At 35.1% G+C, this 16,512-nt stretch overlaps 1 protein-coding gene across 1 annotated transcript in view; it reads left to right on the top strand.

Moving 5' to 3' along the window:
* LOC141298989 (leucine-rich repeat transmembrane neuronal protein 4) overlaps nt 1–16,196 on the top strand; it is a 134,476-nt gene extending 118,280 nt beyond the window's left edge. Inside the window, exon 3 of the mRNA XM_073829274.1 lies at nt 15,858–16,196. Coding sequence (XP_073685375.1) covers nt 15,858–16,196 — 339 coding nt within the window. The remainder of the gene's footprint in view (nt 1–15,857) is intronic.
* Nucleotides 16,197–16,512: the final 316 nt, after the last annotated feature.

Raw genomic sequence — 16,512 nt, 5'->3', positions numbered from 1 at the left:
CTGTTGACTCACTCATAAAAAGTTTATTTTCTGCAGCTAATGCTGGAATAATTGTAACTAAATTATTATAAATGTAACTGGAGTAACTAAAATCACCATCGCGAACACACTGAATTTCCCAATATTAAATACGATTATTAAAGACTACTATAATTTATATAAAATATATTTATTAAATATTTTTTTTAATGAACAACAGAAACAGTTATAATAAAAGTTTGCTAAGCAATTCAGTCAAAAGGACAAAGGCAGCGCTTTGATATACAGCATTACATTTATAACGTGATTTTGCCCTCAGCCAAAACTATTTGCTCTGAAACAAATAATAGGTTCACGAGTTCGCCCTTACATCTAATCTGCTTGAGTAATAAGCATATTTTGGCGTGCTGTCCTGGGGAAGGGTTCCGGGCCGGAATACAGGCCGGACCCAGAGAACTACCCCTGCTAGTTTAGGATAGAAACAGATTAGAAGTGGGGAGTAGGGGTGGAGGAGGGATGCCAAGAAACTGTCGCTGGATGGAGGTAAGACGGCTGGCAATATATTGGTGATGCGCTAATTGAATGATTGGTTTAAACGAGTTGCACCTGTGCCGAATGGATTGATTATCTGATCATGCTCCTCCCAAACCTTGTTTATAAAACATCATTAATGAGACCAAAGACTGCCCATTAGATTTACCCAAAACAAATTATATCTTATGTTTAACCACTATAGAGAGACATCAGAGCCAGTGGCAAACTCCAGAAGAACTGGCCAAGGTAAGGCTGCTTTCGGTGGGTTCATGAGTGCTAAACATTATTAACAAACCGTATAATTGGAGTCTAAACAAATACTTTCTCGCCTAAAGAAAAACTTGTAAAACTACATTCCATGACACAAAAACAGTGTTGTTTATAAAATTTTATTACACGGCTCTTTGGAATGCTTGATTCTGATTGGTCAGTTGAGACATTTGCAGGTTCGTTCTTTTCAAATAATCACCGCTCCAAAGTAATAACGCATAGCCGGTACTACTTGTATGTTTAAAATCCCTCCGTGCCAACAAAGATTACCGTTTGGCGCCATCTTGTGACAAACACTGGACAACCACAATTAACAATGGAAAATTTCGACATTAATCTATTTAAATTGTCTTACTAACGTACATAGTTTGAATGTTAGTCACGTGGTACTATATCGTTTCGCGGAAGGATAAAAATGTTCTGATCACACTGTCGGGGCTTATTTCTGCGATAACTACCGGCTGCCTGTACATTATCCCTTACATAAGGGATTTGAGCATCCACCATGACACTCGCTGTGAAAAATACCACAAGCGGAGTGATACAAATGGTGAAGTGGTTAGAGTTGCGATATCACTAGAATATCGCACTTCTCTGCCAATTAGATTTGAGGACCAAGAAGAACTGTTGTATATATATAAATATACATATATATATCATACTGTGGCTTTATATATTACAAATGTGAAATTTGATCTCACAACTACACCAATCACACATTCGTGGACGGAGTTAGTGTAAACATTCATTTTGGGATAAACAGGCCTTTTTAAAACTTATAACATCTGCAACACAATCGCAACCGCACAGTGACTCTGAACATCCTCTCTCTTGTTCTTTTGCATTTTCCCATTACATCCACGCTGTGCCTGAGAGATTTAATATTGCTTATCATACTTGTCACCTTATTAGCGAAAGATCTAGCGGATTGCATACTTTGGATGCTTAGCTATAGCAGGATGACTCATGCATGCAGATGGTGAATGTCTTTCGCCTTGTTTAGCCTCTTAGATATGGTAAATACATTGTTGCACTGAATTTTCTCCTGCATGAATGTACTGCAAATGCACTGCTGTAATGTTTCTGGTTATAGAAAGGTTTTGGCCTGAACGTTGGGAAAAATGAATCCTATAGATTCCTTACGAAGCTCGGCGGGCAATCTATTAGCCGAAGCTGTCAGCTAGTTGGCACGCTTCTTAGGCCAGCAGCGTGCAACAAATCAAAGTGTTAGCTTGACTGTATGGCTTTAATATGCTGCGCGAGCATGCTTATTTGCATAACTAGTGGCCAGGGCACAAGAATTCCCTGTTAAGCTCTGAATAAACAGGAGTGGCAAAGACACCATGTCCCTCACATACTGATGAGGCCCTGCTGTCACAGTCACCAGTAATGGACAAACAGCCCAGCGTTTCTCTGTAGTTGGCCGCACTGTTGTCATCTGGGTAATGGTGCAGGAGACAGTGAGTTAAGAAACATCACAATATGTACCACTTCACATAAAAGCACCAGAGACCGGGAACAGAACAGAACAGGAGATTCGTGACAGACGCTGAATAGAAAGTATTTAAACCTCATCCAAAGGCATTATGGGATTGTTTTCAAGCTGTAACAGACGACTGATGATGTGTCACACAGTACATGACCAAAAATAAAAAGTTTGACTAGTGTACTATGAAAAAACTGAAAAATTGCCAAAAGACTGGTGAAATATAAGGGTCAATGACAATGTCAAAGATAAAAAAGCTTCAATTTAAAATTGTTATTAAATATGAGTCTAATGTGAGTTAAATGTGAATTAAATGTAAGTTTTAAAGGATTAGTTCACTTTCATAACAACAATGCACAGATAATGTACTCACCCCCTCATGTCTTTCTTTCCTCAGTCGTAATGAAATTATGTTTTTTTTTTTGAGGAAAACATTTCAGGATTTCTCTCTTTATAATGGATATGGATGGCGCCCCGAAGTTTGAACTTCCGAAATGCAGTTTAAGTAAACAACAATTCAGGTGAACAATTTGTTTTAAGAGATATTTCACCCCACAATAATAATGATATAATAATGATAGATATTTTTTATTTATCTTTGTGTTGATCTAATGCCATTTGACCTTTTCGGAACATGAAAAGTTATTTTTTGTCCCACAAAAAATGTGCTTGTTCATATAATGGCAGTGCATAGCGACTAACATCCAAACTTTAAAATAAGGGGGAAAAAAAGACACAAAAGTATACAAAGTGGTCCCATGTGACACATGCTGTATATTCACAGTGTTCTGGGTATGATAGGGCCTGGTGAGAAACAAACTGAACATTTACATCGTTTATAGAATATCCTGACCTGACTGTTGGTCTTTGTGCATTCAACCAGGACAAGCACACAAGTTGTGAACAATCAAGATTAATAAAAACACAGCACAATACAAAATATGGGCTTTTTTCTCTGAGGTAAATATATTACATTCATCTGTCAGCTGTCATTTTGACAGTCACGGCAACCGAAGCTCCGGTCCGGAGCATTTTAGTTTGTTTCTCACCAGAGTTTATTATGTACCTGCAGAACACTTGGAATATACAGCACATGATGCATGAGACCACTCTATTATACTTTTGTTTTGTTTTTTTAAAAGCCTGATGTTAATTGCCATATACTGACATTATATGGAAAAGCACATTCGGAACATTTGAATATAATAATAAACTAAATTTGGTCAGGAGACATAAAAACCAATTACCAATATTGCCATTTTAGATCTGGTCAGTTTATCATTATAGTGGTTTGATTTGACATCAATTAAAATCTGTCAGAAACGTTTCGGATCGCTTAGACACGAACAGCATAAACATATTATTAACTAATATTATTAAAAAAAAATACATATAGTAAATGAAGTAAAACACTTACTTTTCTGAGTTTTCCTTGTTAAAACCAACATCCCGTCTGCTCTGCATCGTGAGTGAAAGAAAATATCCCTCTGAGAAAAATGTAGGACCGCACAACACATAAATATCGCTATAAATCAATTTGATGTTATAAAATACATATCTTAAATGAGGTAAGACACGCACTTCTGGTGTTTCTCTGTTAAAAGCGACCTCCACGTCTGCACTGCTTATCAATTCAAATCTGCAAGAAACGTTTAGGCCGGCAGCATATCAATATCATCATGAAGTAATATAATTTTATAAAATACACATTAAAAATGAGGTAAAGCACTTTCTTTTAGTGCTTTCTTTGTTTAAACCAACTTCCCCGTCTGCTTCGCATCGCGAGTGAAAGACAACATCTCTCTGAGAAAAGTGTGGGACTGCACAACACACACAATATCGTTATAAATTAAAATTATGTTATAAAATACATATTTTAAATTTGGTAAAGCACTTACTTCGTGTTATAAAATACATATTTTAAATGAGGTAAAGCACTTACTTCTGGTGTTTCTCTGTTAAAAGCGAACTCCCCGTCTGCACTGCATAGCAGTTAAAATCTGCAAGAAACGTTTAGGCTCGTTTAGGCCGGCAGCATATCAATATCATCATGAAGTAATATTATTTTATAAAATACACATTGTAAATGAGGTAAAACACTTACTTTCGGTGTTTTCCTTGTTGAAACCAGCTTCCCGTATGTTCCGCATCGTGAGTGAAAGACAACATCTCTCTGAGAAAAGTGTAGGACTGCAAAACACACACAATATCGTTATAAATTAAAATTATGTTATAAAATACATATTTTAAATTTGGTAAAGCACTTACTTCTGGTCTTTCCCTTTTAAAAGCGACCTCCCCGTCTGCACTGCATAGGAGTTCAGATCTGTGAGAAACATTTAGGCCCGTTTAGGATCACACAGCATTTAAATATTAGTATTTTATAAAATACATATCTTAAATGGGGTAAAACACTTACTTGTGGTGTATCCCTGTTGAAAGCGACCTCCGCGTCGACACAGCTTATCAATTCAAATCTGTGAGAAACATTTCACGTTAGACTCATTTAGGCGCGCAGCATATATATATCATCATGAAGCAATGTTGTTTTATAAAATACATATCTTAAATGAGGTAAAACACTTACTCTAGGTGCTTTCCTTGTCAAAACCAACTTTCCCGTCTGCGCAGCATCGTGAGTGAAAGAAAATATCTCACTGAAAAAAGTTTAAAAGCGCACAACGCATAACTATCGCTATAAATCACTATGATGTTATCAAATAAATGTTATAAATGAGATAAAACACTTTCGTGAACAAACTCTCGTTGTTTCCATTTTAAAAAGAAGCATCCTCGTCTGTTCCGCATTGCGGGTGGAAGAAAATGCCTTTGAGAAAAGTTTAGGCGCATACAGCAAATAAATATCGTTATGAAACGATATGATATTACAAAAACACATTTTGTGAGTAAGATGTATCAATTCATTTCGCTGTTTTCCGTCCTCATATGCTCCGCACCCCGAGCAAAGAAAATGGCGTCTGTGAAAAATATTTCAGATGGGTGAGCCGCGAACAGCGAGCACATGTGCTGCCTTCTGCTGCCTTCATGTGCTATCGTAAGTATGGTAAATAGCAAAATCCGACATCTAAATTGCACATGAACACCCACTCACGTTGTAATTTCCACTGGAAAGCTCAAAATTTTTTATGATACCCGAGTTGCCGAGATGGGATAAACTTTGACCTTTCAACATGGCGGACAGCAACGAAACTATACTGAATGATAAGCATTGCATGATGTTAAAAGTTCTCTGCTGTTTAGTTGGTTAGTTTGTTGCCCCCATAATGCTGGGGCATAAAGGATTTTAATAACGTTGCTATTTAAACGTAGTGTTGTCTTTAAAAAATACCGTTAAGAGAAGATGCTAGCTTGTCGTGGCTCGCCTCCAGTAGGGTGCTGTGCGGTACAGTGTTCTGAAGGAGGCAATTTTCTCATGTTATTTTATTTGGTCTGTTTTACCAAAGTAGCATGTGAGGACAAATTCCTAGTCCGCCATGTTTCTCTTCACTACGACAACAAAAGCACCTGAACACGACACACTGGTAATTTCCACTTCACAAGTGGAAAGCATCATCTTTCCCATATCACATGAAGGCAGCATTCATGTGCTATCGTAATTATGGTAAATAGCAAAATCCGACATCGAAATTGCACATGAACACCCACTCACGTTTTAATTTCCACTGGAAAGCTCGAAATTTTTTATGATACCCGAGCTGCCGAGATGGGATAAACTTTGACCTTTCAACATGGCGGACAGCAACGAAACTATACTGAATGGTAAGCATTGCATGATGTTAAAAGTTCTCTGCTGTTTAGTTGGTTAGTTAGTTGGTTAGTTTGTAGCCCCCATAATGCTGGGGCATAAAGAATTTTAATAACGTCGCTATTTAAACGTAGTGTTGTCTTTAAAAATACCATTAAGAGAAGATGCTACCCAAGTAGCATGTGAAGAAAAATTCCGAGTCCGCCATGTTTCTCTTCACTACGACAACAAAAGCACCTGAACACGACGCACTGGTAATTTCCACTTCACAAGCGGAAAGCATCATCTTTCCCATATCACATGAAGGCAACATAATAACACTCAATAGTGTTAATAAAGTTAACTCTCCTTATTAACACCCGCCAGAGGGTGCTGTTTACACCAGCTAGTGTTAATCCCCCCCCCCCCCCCAAATTCAACACCACAACTTTAACACTTTACGCCAAAAGCCTTTAACACTGCGATTTCAACACCGGAGATTTTGCTGTGTAGTTTTTTTTTGTTATTTTTCTGTGTTTTTGTATGATTTAGATTTTTTTTTATTATTATTGTAATAGCATTTCATGTTTTATTTAAAACATTTTAGTTTTAGTTTTAATGGTATTTTATTTAATTTTATTAATAGGTGTATTCAACTTTCAAATGTAGGGTTCTGAAGGATTTTAAAGAAATTTTACAAAATATTCAATTCAATACACAAACATTAAAACATCTTACAGACCTCACATTTTGAATGGTAGTTATTTTATTTACATTTTTTTTTTCCTGTGTATTTTTGTATAATTTTCCCCCCTGTAAAATAATAATAATAAAAGCTGATGTCAAACTGCTTAACAAGGTTTTATCCTTTTAATAAATTATGTTATCAGGACAGTTGTGCCACCCTTATATTTTTACCTTTCTAAATTAATTTGAAAGCAGTAATTAAAACTCATCATAGAAGAGGTGCATTCAACTTGTATTTATGAATGTATGCATTTTTGAATAAATCAAGAAAAAAATAGCAGCATGTCATTAACCCTGTTAAGTCTGTTCATGCTAGATGAACTGTTCCTTTAAGACAGTGGAAGCCATTAAACGGACCGCACGTCTGTCCCTCACAGCCGTTTTTCATCCGTGTTAAATTAAATATAGTGTCTACCCTGACTAAGGTCCACGTCTATCACTTTGCCATGCTGAAAGGTGCAGTTATGAATTGTCACGCACCCTTTCTTTCTCTCTCTCTCTCTCTCTCTCTCTCTCTCTCTCTCTCTCTCTCTCTCTCTCTCTCTCACACACACACACACACACATTAAGGTTAGATTTATGTTCCTTCACTGTTCGGAATTCACTGAAACAGTTAGTAGTTAATATATTAATTAATCAATGCAACTTCACTGAAGATCAGTTGGGAGTGGCTGAAGGAAGGAATAGCCATGAGAGAGAAGTGTGTGTGTGTGTGTGTGTGTGTGTGTGTGTGTGTGTGTGTGTGTGTGTGTGTGTGTGTGTGTGTGTGTGTACCTGGTATTCATCACGTTGTGGGGACCAAATGTCCCCACAAGGATAGGAATACCAGTAGATTTTGACCTTGTGGGGACATTTCTCAGGTCCCCATGAGGAAACAGGCTTATAAATCATGCACAATTAGTTTTTTTGAGGAAGTAAAAGTGTGCACAATCTCCTGTGAGGGCTAGGTTTAGGTGTAGGGTAGGTGTAGGGCGATAGAAAATACGGTTTGTACAGTATAAAACCATTACGCCTATGGAATGTCCCCATAAAACATGTAAACCCAACATGCGTGTGTGTGTGTGTGTGTGTGTGTGTGTGTGTGTGTGTGTGTGTGTGTGTGTGTGTGTGTGTGTGTGTGTGTGTGTGTGTGTGCTAATCCACTGAGCGTCTACAGTAAGTAAATGTAGCTTAATGGAGTTAATTTGAGCAGGAGAGAGTGAAGGAGTAATACTACAGTATCACTAAGTGCTTATTAGAAAGGTTTAACTCAGAGTGAACCTATGTTTGCCTCAATGTGCAAGATTCACCCTGTTTATCATTTACGGTACCTGTCTCTTCACGGTAGCACAAATATCCTGGAATAAATATTTGCTTTCTCAGTTGACCGCTCTTTACCTCTGACACACACTGGAACTGTGTGTCAATGTAACCTTGCCACTTTATCCGAATAGATATAGTCAAGAGAAACTCAAAATTGACCATTTACTTGCTGAATCTTAATTCATTTGTGTATGCTATTCCACATTAAACGAAATAGATTGCATTTGTAATCAGAATGAAAAATTTGCTCCACTTTCATTTTCCTTTAGAAAATAACCAAACATTGTGTTTGAGGCAATTTACTTTTAAATACTTTCCAAATTTAAGGGCAACAAATAATATAGATTGCTGACATTTTAATATATGTACAACCATGGGGTCATTTTTTAAATTGTTATTTAGAAAGAATGGAGAGGATTCATCAAATTGATCAAAAATGACAGTAATTAAGTTATTCAAATTAAATTATGTTAAAAGCTGTTATTTCAAAGAATCATAGAATTTTGAGAAAACAAAATATGAAGCAGCACAACAGCTCCCAACATTGATAATAATAAATGTTTCTTTATATGTTATAGTATGATTTCTGAAAGATGACACTGAAGACTGGGGTAATGACACTGAAAATTCAGCTTTGCATCACAATTTAAAAAAAAAGAAAAAGTTGATATAAACTTCTGTTATATTTCACAGTACTACTGTTTTACTTTATTCATTTATTTATATATTTCTATTAAAAATAAATGTGGGTTTTTTAAGCATAAGAGAATTCCTTCAAAAACATAAATCGTACCAATCTCAGAATTTTCAATGGTAGTATATAAAATGTATGTAGCTTACATACAGTTGAAATCAAAAGTTTACAAATGCCTTGCGGAATCAGCAAAATGTTCATTATTTCACCAAAATAAATAAATAAACTTTTGACTTTAACTGTATTGACAAAACCAGTCATAAGGTAAAATTTTACAAAACTGAGATGTATACATCATATGAAAGCTTAATAAATAAGCTTTTTATTGATGTATGGTTTGTTAGGACAGGACAATATTTGGCCGAGATGCATATATTTGAAAATCAGGAATCTGAGGGTGCAAAAAAATCAAAATACTGAGAAAATCACATTTAAAGATGTCCAAATTAGGTTCTTAACAATGCATATTACTAATCAAAAATTAAATTTTGATAAATTTACAGTAGGAATTTTACAAAAAAAATCTTCATGGAATATGACTTTTACTTAATTTCCTAATGATTTTTGAAATAAAAGAAAAATCAATAATTTTGACCCATACAATGTATTTTTGGCTATTGCTACAAATATACCCCAGCGACTTAAGACTGGTTTTGTGGTCCAGGGTCATATATATATATTCATATATAGTGTTAATTCATTGTAAAAATGTAGAAAATTAACTACATTTGTAATGTATTTAGCTTTTTTGCATTAACCATTATAAATCTATTTGGCAACAATGTGTATATGTTTAAAATTTTAGCATTTAAAAGTAATTTAACAACATACATATCATATTTAATTAAATATATTGAATATTGTGGATCCGAATATCTGTGACAGATTGTAGAAGAAGAAAAAATACTTTCAAAGCTTCTTTCATTTTGACAACAATGATCCTCCCTCTTTCTCATTTATTTTCTATTTTTCCAAGCCACCTGGGGCAATGGTTTGGATTTTGGCAAGCGCTCCTTTCTTTTCACTCTGGCACCTTTTGATGTTTATGAGGGTCCTCATAGACTGAAGGTTCGACCCACCTGTGTCCTAAACACACGGATGACTCATAAAATACAAAAAGATCTTCTGCCATCACTTAATAGCTCAGCTCACAGCCTCTTCCTGTCTTTTTGTACGATTGCTGCTTCTTTGTGATTGATCAACCCGACTGATATACTGTAACATGCAGATTTTGAGATTATCATCAGCCAATAACCAATAACAAAAATCATTCCCATATTAACAAAACTGCTATCTGTTTTCAGAATTTCTCAATGAAGTAAACATTGCATCACGTAATCCAAGTAATTATTGAAATAACCAGTCAACAGAATCAATTAGAAGCAACAGAACAAATGAAATCAACAGTGCTTAAAGTTTTATGTAAAAGCAGAATCATGTATTCAAGTAATCAACTGCAAAATAAATTACTTATGATTATTATTATTATACAATGCATTAATATTGAATGCTGTTAGAGTTTAAATGAAAAGCAGGCCTGCAATTAAAATGTGTAAATTAATTATTTAGTTTTCTTTAGGCCTGATTTTGTGTTCCTGTTTGATTGTAGAGACTTAAATCTATCCAGCCAACATTAGTGAGCATTTATCTTTTTTTTTTCTTTTTGTCAATATTGTTTGTTTGATTAATATTAAAAAAAAAAAAAACATAACGGACAGCAACAGGTCTATTAAACTGCATTAAGACCTAAAGCACAGATCAATTTCTTTGTAATCATATCCGATTTTATTATTTGCATGCTTTGCCACATTGCCATATCTCGATGAGGAAGTGCTTTTCACATACATCTAAACACAAACAGGCATGTCGGTGTATGAAATCGCTTTTGGCATTTTAGTATCGGCTTTAGTACGTTTGGCATCTCTTTAGGTGACCCTATAGTATATGACTATCCATTTCCTCTTAACAAATCCCATGACACTCTAAGTAAAGCAGTTTTTTAAGTAGCTGTGCATTCTGCTGGTGCCCATGCAAAAAGCCTTTCGCTCTGCTCAGGGGAATATGGGGAAGTGGATTAATTGTGGCATACAAAGAGCTTTAAACCCGAGCCGCTGACACAACGCATCTCATTATCACTTGAGAGTCGGCCCTGCATTTGACGTTGTTTATTTATTTTGCTTCCTGTCAGGAGTCTCTTTGTAAAACCTCTTCGTCTGTCACACCGGCAGAGCTCTCTTGTCACTAATGTTCACTTAGTGCTCGGTGACGGTAATCGCGCTCGGGTCGCTCTTCACTATCTCTAAGCATTCACTAATTCGCTCCTTTAAAAGCAATGAACTCTGGTTGTTTGGTGGAGATATGTGGCAACTCGTTTCAGCATGATTGTCAATGCGCTTTTGTGTTTGTGATGGTGTGACGGATGAGAACACTGGAAAAAATCTCTTTTTAATCAGCATTTTGCTTGAGAAGCAAAGTTGCGTTGGATAGTGAGACTTGTTTTCATAGAATGCATTTTAAGTTTTAAAATTCAAATTGATTGATTGATTAATTCAACAGATCAACTAAAACGTCCAAATTCTAGTCTTTCTTATTAATTCTTCCTTCTCTGAAACTAAATGTTAGATATTTCTAACTTTTCCATTTGAATGCAGTTTATAGTGACTGTGGCTGCGAATAAAATAATCATATGCTATATTTCAATTCTCCTGAAGTCATATGATTCACATTTGTAAAAAACAGAATCAAATAAAGTTGTGAGTTGAACTCCTCATGAACGAATCAGTTTGATTCATTAACCAGACCAGAACAGAACAGAGTGTTCTGTTTATGAATTAGATAAATTGGAATGATTGATTGATTGATCGAACAGTTCAACTAAAAATTCAAAATACAAGTCTTCATTATTTAACCTTCCTTCTCTAGAACTAAATATTAGATTTTTTTTATTATTTTCCATATAAAGGTAGTTTGTGTCTCTGATTAAAATATTAATATGCTGTATAAGTCTCCTGAAGTCATATGATTCACTTTTGTGAGGAACAGAACCAAATTTAGTTGTTAGTGAGTTGAACTCAATATGAATGAATCAGTTTGGTTCGATAACACTTTAAATCATTGATTGATTGACTAATTGGTTGATTGATTGATTGATTGATTGATTGATTGATTGATTGATTGATTGATTGATTGATTGATTGATTGAGACAGTTCTCAAATAAATAAATGGAAATGAAGGCAGTTTTTTAGTGACTATTATAGTGAATGTTAACCCCTTAGAATTCCTGTCAATCTTAACACAATGCAAAACATTCCGCGGGTGGAGCAGGGGTTAAGCTCCAAAAATAATCAATTTGATTCATTTACTAGTTGTTCAGTTTGTTGATTGATTGATTGATTCAACTAAAAAAATTTAATCCAAGTCTTCCTTATTTAGCGTTCCTGTTCTGAAACTACATTGGATATATTTGGATTATTTTCCATATGAAGGCAGCTTGTAGTCACTATATAATAAAATATGCTATATTTCAAGTCTCTTGAAGTCATATGATTTACTTTTGTGAGGAACAGAACCAAAATTAGTTGTTAGTGAGTTAATCTCACTATAAATGAATCAGTTTGATTCATTAATCGATGGTTTAGTTTGTGAATTGGATACGTTGGTTCCCTGACACTAAATCATTGATTGATTGATTGATTGATTGATTGATTGATTGATTGATTGATTGATTGATTGATTGATTGATTGATTGATTGATTGATTGATTGATTGATGCAATAAGAGTCTTTCTTATTTAATTAAATTATGTTAGTGAGTTGAACTCCTAATGAACGAATCAGTTTGATTCATTAACCAGTTGTTCAGTTTGTGAACTGGATTAATTGGTTCGCTAACACTTCACAATGTTTCATTTGTTAACAGTAGTTAAGTAAATTAATTAACATGAACTAAGACTGAACAACATTTATTATTCTTAGTTCATGTTAATCACAATATTTACTACAAAGAAGTACGGTAAAAAAAGAGTATAATACAGTAATAGTTTATATTAGTTTATGCATTGGTTAATTGAAAAGCTCTAAAGAAAGATTCGATCACTGAATTTTAGAAGAACTATTCCTTAAGCATAAACTGCTTTGAAATTTGTTGGACTTTTGTTTGGAAAAGGGGATTAAAAACTTGCAGTAATATTAATATTACTTTCTAAATTAGTACTTTTATCTTGTAATGGTTGGTATTTTTTGCATGTTTTCTAGAAAAATAAAAAAATTTTAGCCATACACACGAGGCAGCCACATGTGGCATGTTTCTCCACAGTGACTCTCCTGGTGTCACGGCATGAAAAGGAAAGGCATATTTGCTTGTGTCACTTATCATAGGAATAGCTGCAGCAGTCTGTGCGGGGGTTCGTGTGTGTGTGTGTGTGTGTGTGTGTGTGTTCTGCCTCTTGTGTATACACAGAGTGAGTCACCAGCGAGCACGGCACACACACTGGGAAGCAAGACAGATGCCGGGTTTGCACTCGGTGTAAAAAGCTATTACCCCTACCAGCGCGGTGCCTCTTTGAAAACGCGGCGCCACGAGGCAGCTTCTAAATGCAGACGGAAGCAGAGCTTAAAGAGGAAGTCGCGAGTGGGCTGAGAACGATGTGGGAATGAGGGATGTTGGAATGAACTCTGTGTGTGTGCATGTCTCTTGGTGGTAGAATCATTATCGGAGATATTTTATGACTATTTAATGACTCTTGTGGTAAGGGGATGGTTTAATTACTCTAATTAAAGGGATAGTTCACCCAAAAATGGAAAAATGTCATTATTTACTTCATGTCAGTCCAAACCTGTATGACTTTATTCAACCTTGGAATACAATACTGTGGGTGATTTTTGATTAATATCCTGATTGTTTTTTTTTTTTTTTTTTTTTTCATAAATGAACTAGAATGAGAACATGGGCTGTCAAGCTCCAAAATGACAAAAAAAAAAACATCATAAAAATGGTCCATATGACTCCATATGAATATTCAGAGTCACACAATAGCTTTGTGTGATGAATAAAAGATAAAAATGTAAGTCATTATGCACTGAAAATTCACTGTTATTCAGATTCATAAACAAATTATTCTTTTGAATCTGATTTCAATGAAATTTTAATTTAGATCCAGTCCGAATGATTCATTCACTAAAAATTCTTCATTAGAAAAGTAGTCCAGTATGTCCAATCTGTGAACAAATCATACTTTTGAATTGAATCTTTTCAATTAAACATGAATTAGTTTGAATGATTCACTGAATGAATTATTCAGTGAAAAGTTTCATTAGAAAGGTAGCAATATCTGATTTGTCAACAAATCATTCTTTTGTATCAGATCTTTTAAATAACACAGTGATTCAGTTCCAGTCTGAATGTTCAATTCAGTGAAAATTCTTAATGAGAGAAGTAGCAATTTTAAATTTGTGAACAAACTATTCTTCTGAAACCTTTACAATGAATTTTTAATTGGGTTCCAGTCTGAATGATTCATTCAGTGTTCAATTTGTGAACAAATCATTCTTTTGAATTGGATCTTTTCAATGAAACATTAATTAAGTTCCAATCTGAATGATTAATTCAGTGAAAAGCTTCATTAGAAAAGATAGCAATGTCTGATTCATAAATAAATCATTCTGTTGAATCCGATCTTTACAATGAATTATTGAGTTCCAGTCTGAATGATTCATTAACTGAAAATTCTTCATTACAGAAATAGCAATGTCCAATTTAAATGGACTAAATCATGCTTTTGAAACATCTTTTTTAATGAATCATTATTTCACAAATCTGACTGATTCAATATTCACTGATTCGCAAATAAATCATTCTTTTTAATCTGATTGTAATGAAACTTTAATTCAGTTCCAATTTGAAGGATTTATTCAGTGAAAAATCTTTATTAGAAAAGAAGTAATGTCTGATTTGTGAGCAAATCATTGTTTTGGATCAGACCTTTTCTGTTTGATTCAGTTCCAGTTTTAATGATTTATTTACAAATAATTCTGAATGAGAGACATTGAAATGTCTAAATCATGAACAAATCATTCTTTTGAAAAATATCTTTTTTTAAATGAATGATTAATTCACAAATCTGACTGATTTAATATTCATAGATTTGTGAACAAATCATTCTTTTGAATCTGATTTCAATGAAACTTTAATTCAGTTCTAATCTAAATAATTCATTCACTGAAAGTTCTTCATTAGAGAAGTAGGATTGTCTGATTTGTGAACAAATCATTCTTTTGAATCTGATTTCAATGAAACTTTAATTAAGTTCCAATCTGAAGGATTAATTCAGTGAAAAGAATCTTTATTAGAAAAGTTGTGTCAGAAAAGATTCATGAAAAAATCATTCTTTTGAATCAGATCTTTACAAGGAATCATTCATTGAGTTCCAGTCAGAATGATTAATTCAATGAAAATTCTTAATAAGAGACATAGAAATCTAATTCAGGAACAAATAATTATTTTGAATAAGATCTTTACACTGATTTACTAATTGAGTTCCAAAATTCTTAATGAGAGACATATCAATGCCTGGTTCATGAACAAATCATTCTTTTAAAACATTTTTTTTTTTTTTTTTTTGATGAATCATTAATTCAGTTCCAATCTGAATGATTCATTCACAAATCTGACTGATTAATTTTTAACTTCAACTTCAGTTGAAGAGACTAACAGCTCACCGGAGAGCATTATCAGTAAAAAACAACTTCTGAAGTAAAAAATTAGGTAGAAATTTTGAAATAGAAACACTTCTTCTAAAACAATCAAGTGGACCACTTTTTGATATTTTATGTTGCTTCTAAACTCTCCAGACCCCAATAACTGTAATTACATGGAAAAGAGCGACTAACACAGTCCTCAAACTTTCTCCTTTTGTGTCCTACGGAAAACAGAAAGTCATACAGGTCTAAACTGACATGAGGGTATGGAAATAATGACAAAAGATTCATTTTTATATGAACTATCCTTTTAATGACGATTTAATGACTGTTAATGACTTAATTATTCTAATTAGTGATCTCCAGCTCATTCTTTCTCTCTCTCTCTACTTTACCCCCCACAGGTCCCTCACCAGATGAGCACTCTGACCTTCTACAGGTACGAGCAGCCCATAGTGGACTACTGCCAGGCCCATCAACCCCTGCGGCTCAACATGAGCTACGAGGGGCCGCCGCAAACCCTGGAGGGGCTGGAGGAGCTTCCCCCCCGCGAGAGGAGCACCATCCAGACTGTGGCCCTTCCGGCTGTGCCCAGCATCAACACGGGCACCGTGGGACCCTGCTCCCCGCCTGGCCAGAGAACCCCTGTTGAGGGGCCCAGCATCCCCTATCCCACCACAGAACGCTCCATTAACTATCCAACAACAGAACGTTCCACCAGCACCCTCACTTTTAGACGCTAACAGCCCCCGCTCTCAAAGGCATGATGGGTAATTTCCAAAAAAGGGGGCGTGCCCGAGCGGCAATCCACATTCTGCCGGCATTAACGCAGCGGCGCGTCCAAAATCTGTGCGCTAACTGTTTCTTGCGAATATAGAGAAGCGAAAAACATTCCCAAGACGTCGCTGGAGGACACAAGGATCTGGCATATGGTACACTTCCATTGTGGAGTGTAGTGTATCCTGGAAAATGGGATTCCATTCATCTTTTTCCATCTTTTCTTTGTTCCGAATCACACGTTTTGTTGTCCCCGTTCTGCTCAATGGCAAATTGAAATCC

This window comes from Garra rufa, chromosome 23, assembly GCF_049309525.1.
Source record: "Garra rufa chromosome 23, GarRuf1.0, whole genome shotgun sequence".
Taxonomy (NCBI): Eukaryota; Metazoa; Chordata; class Actinopteri; order Cypriniformes; family Cyprinidae; genus Garra; species Garra rufa.
This window is presented reverse-complemented; position numbering and strand designations above follow the sequence as displayed.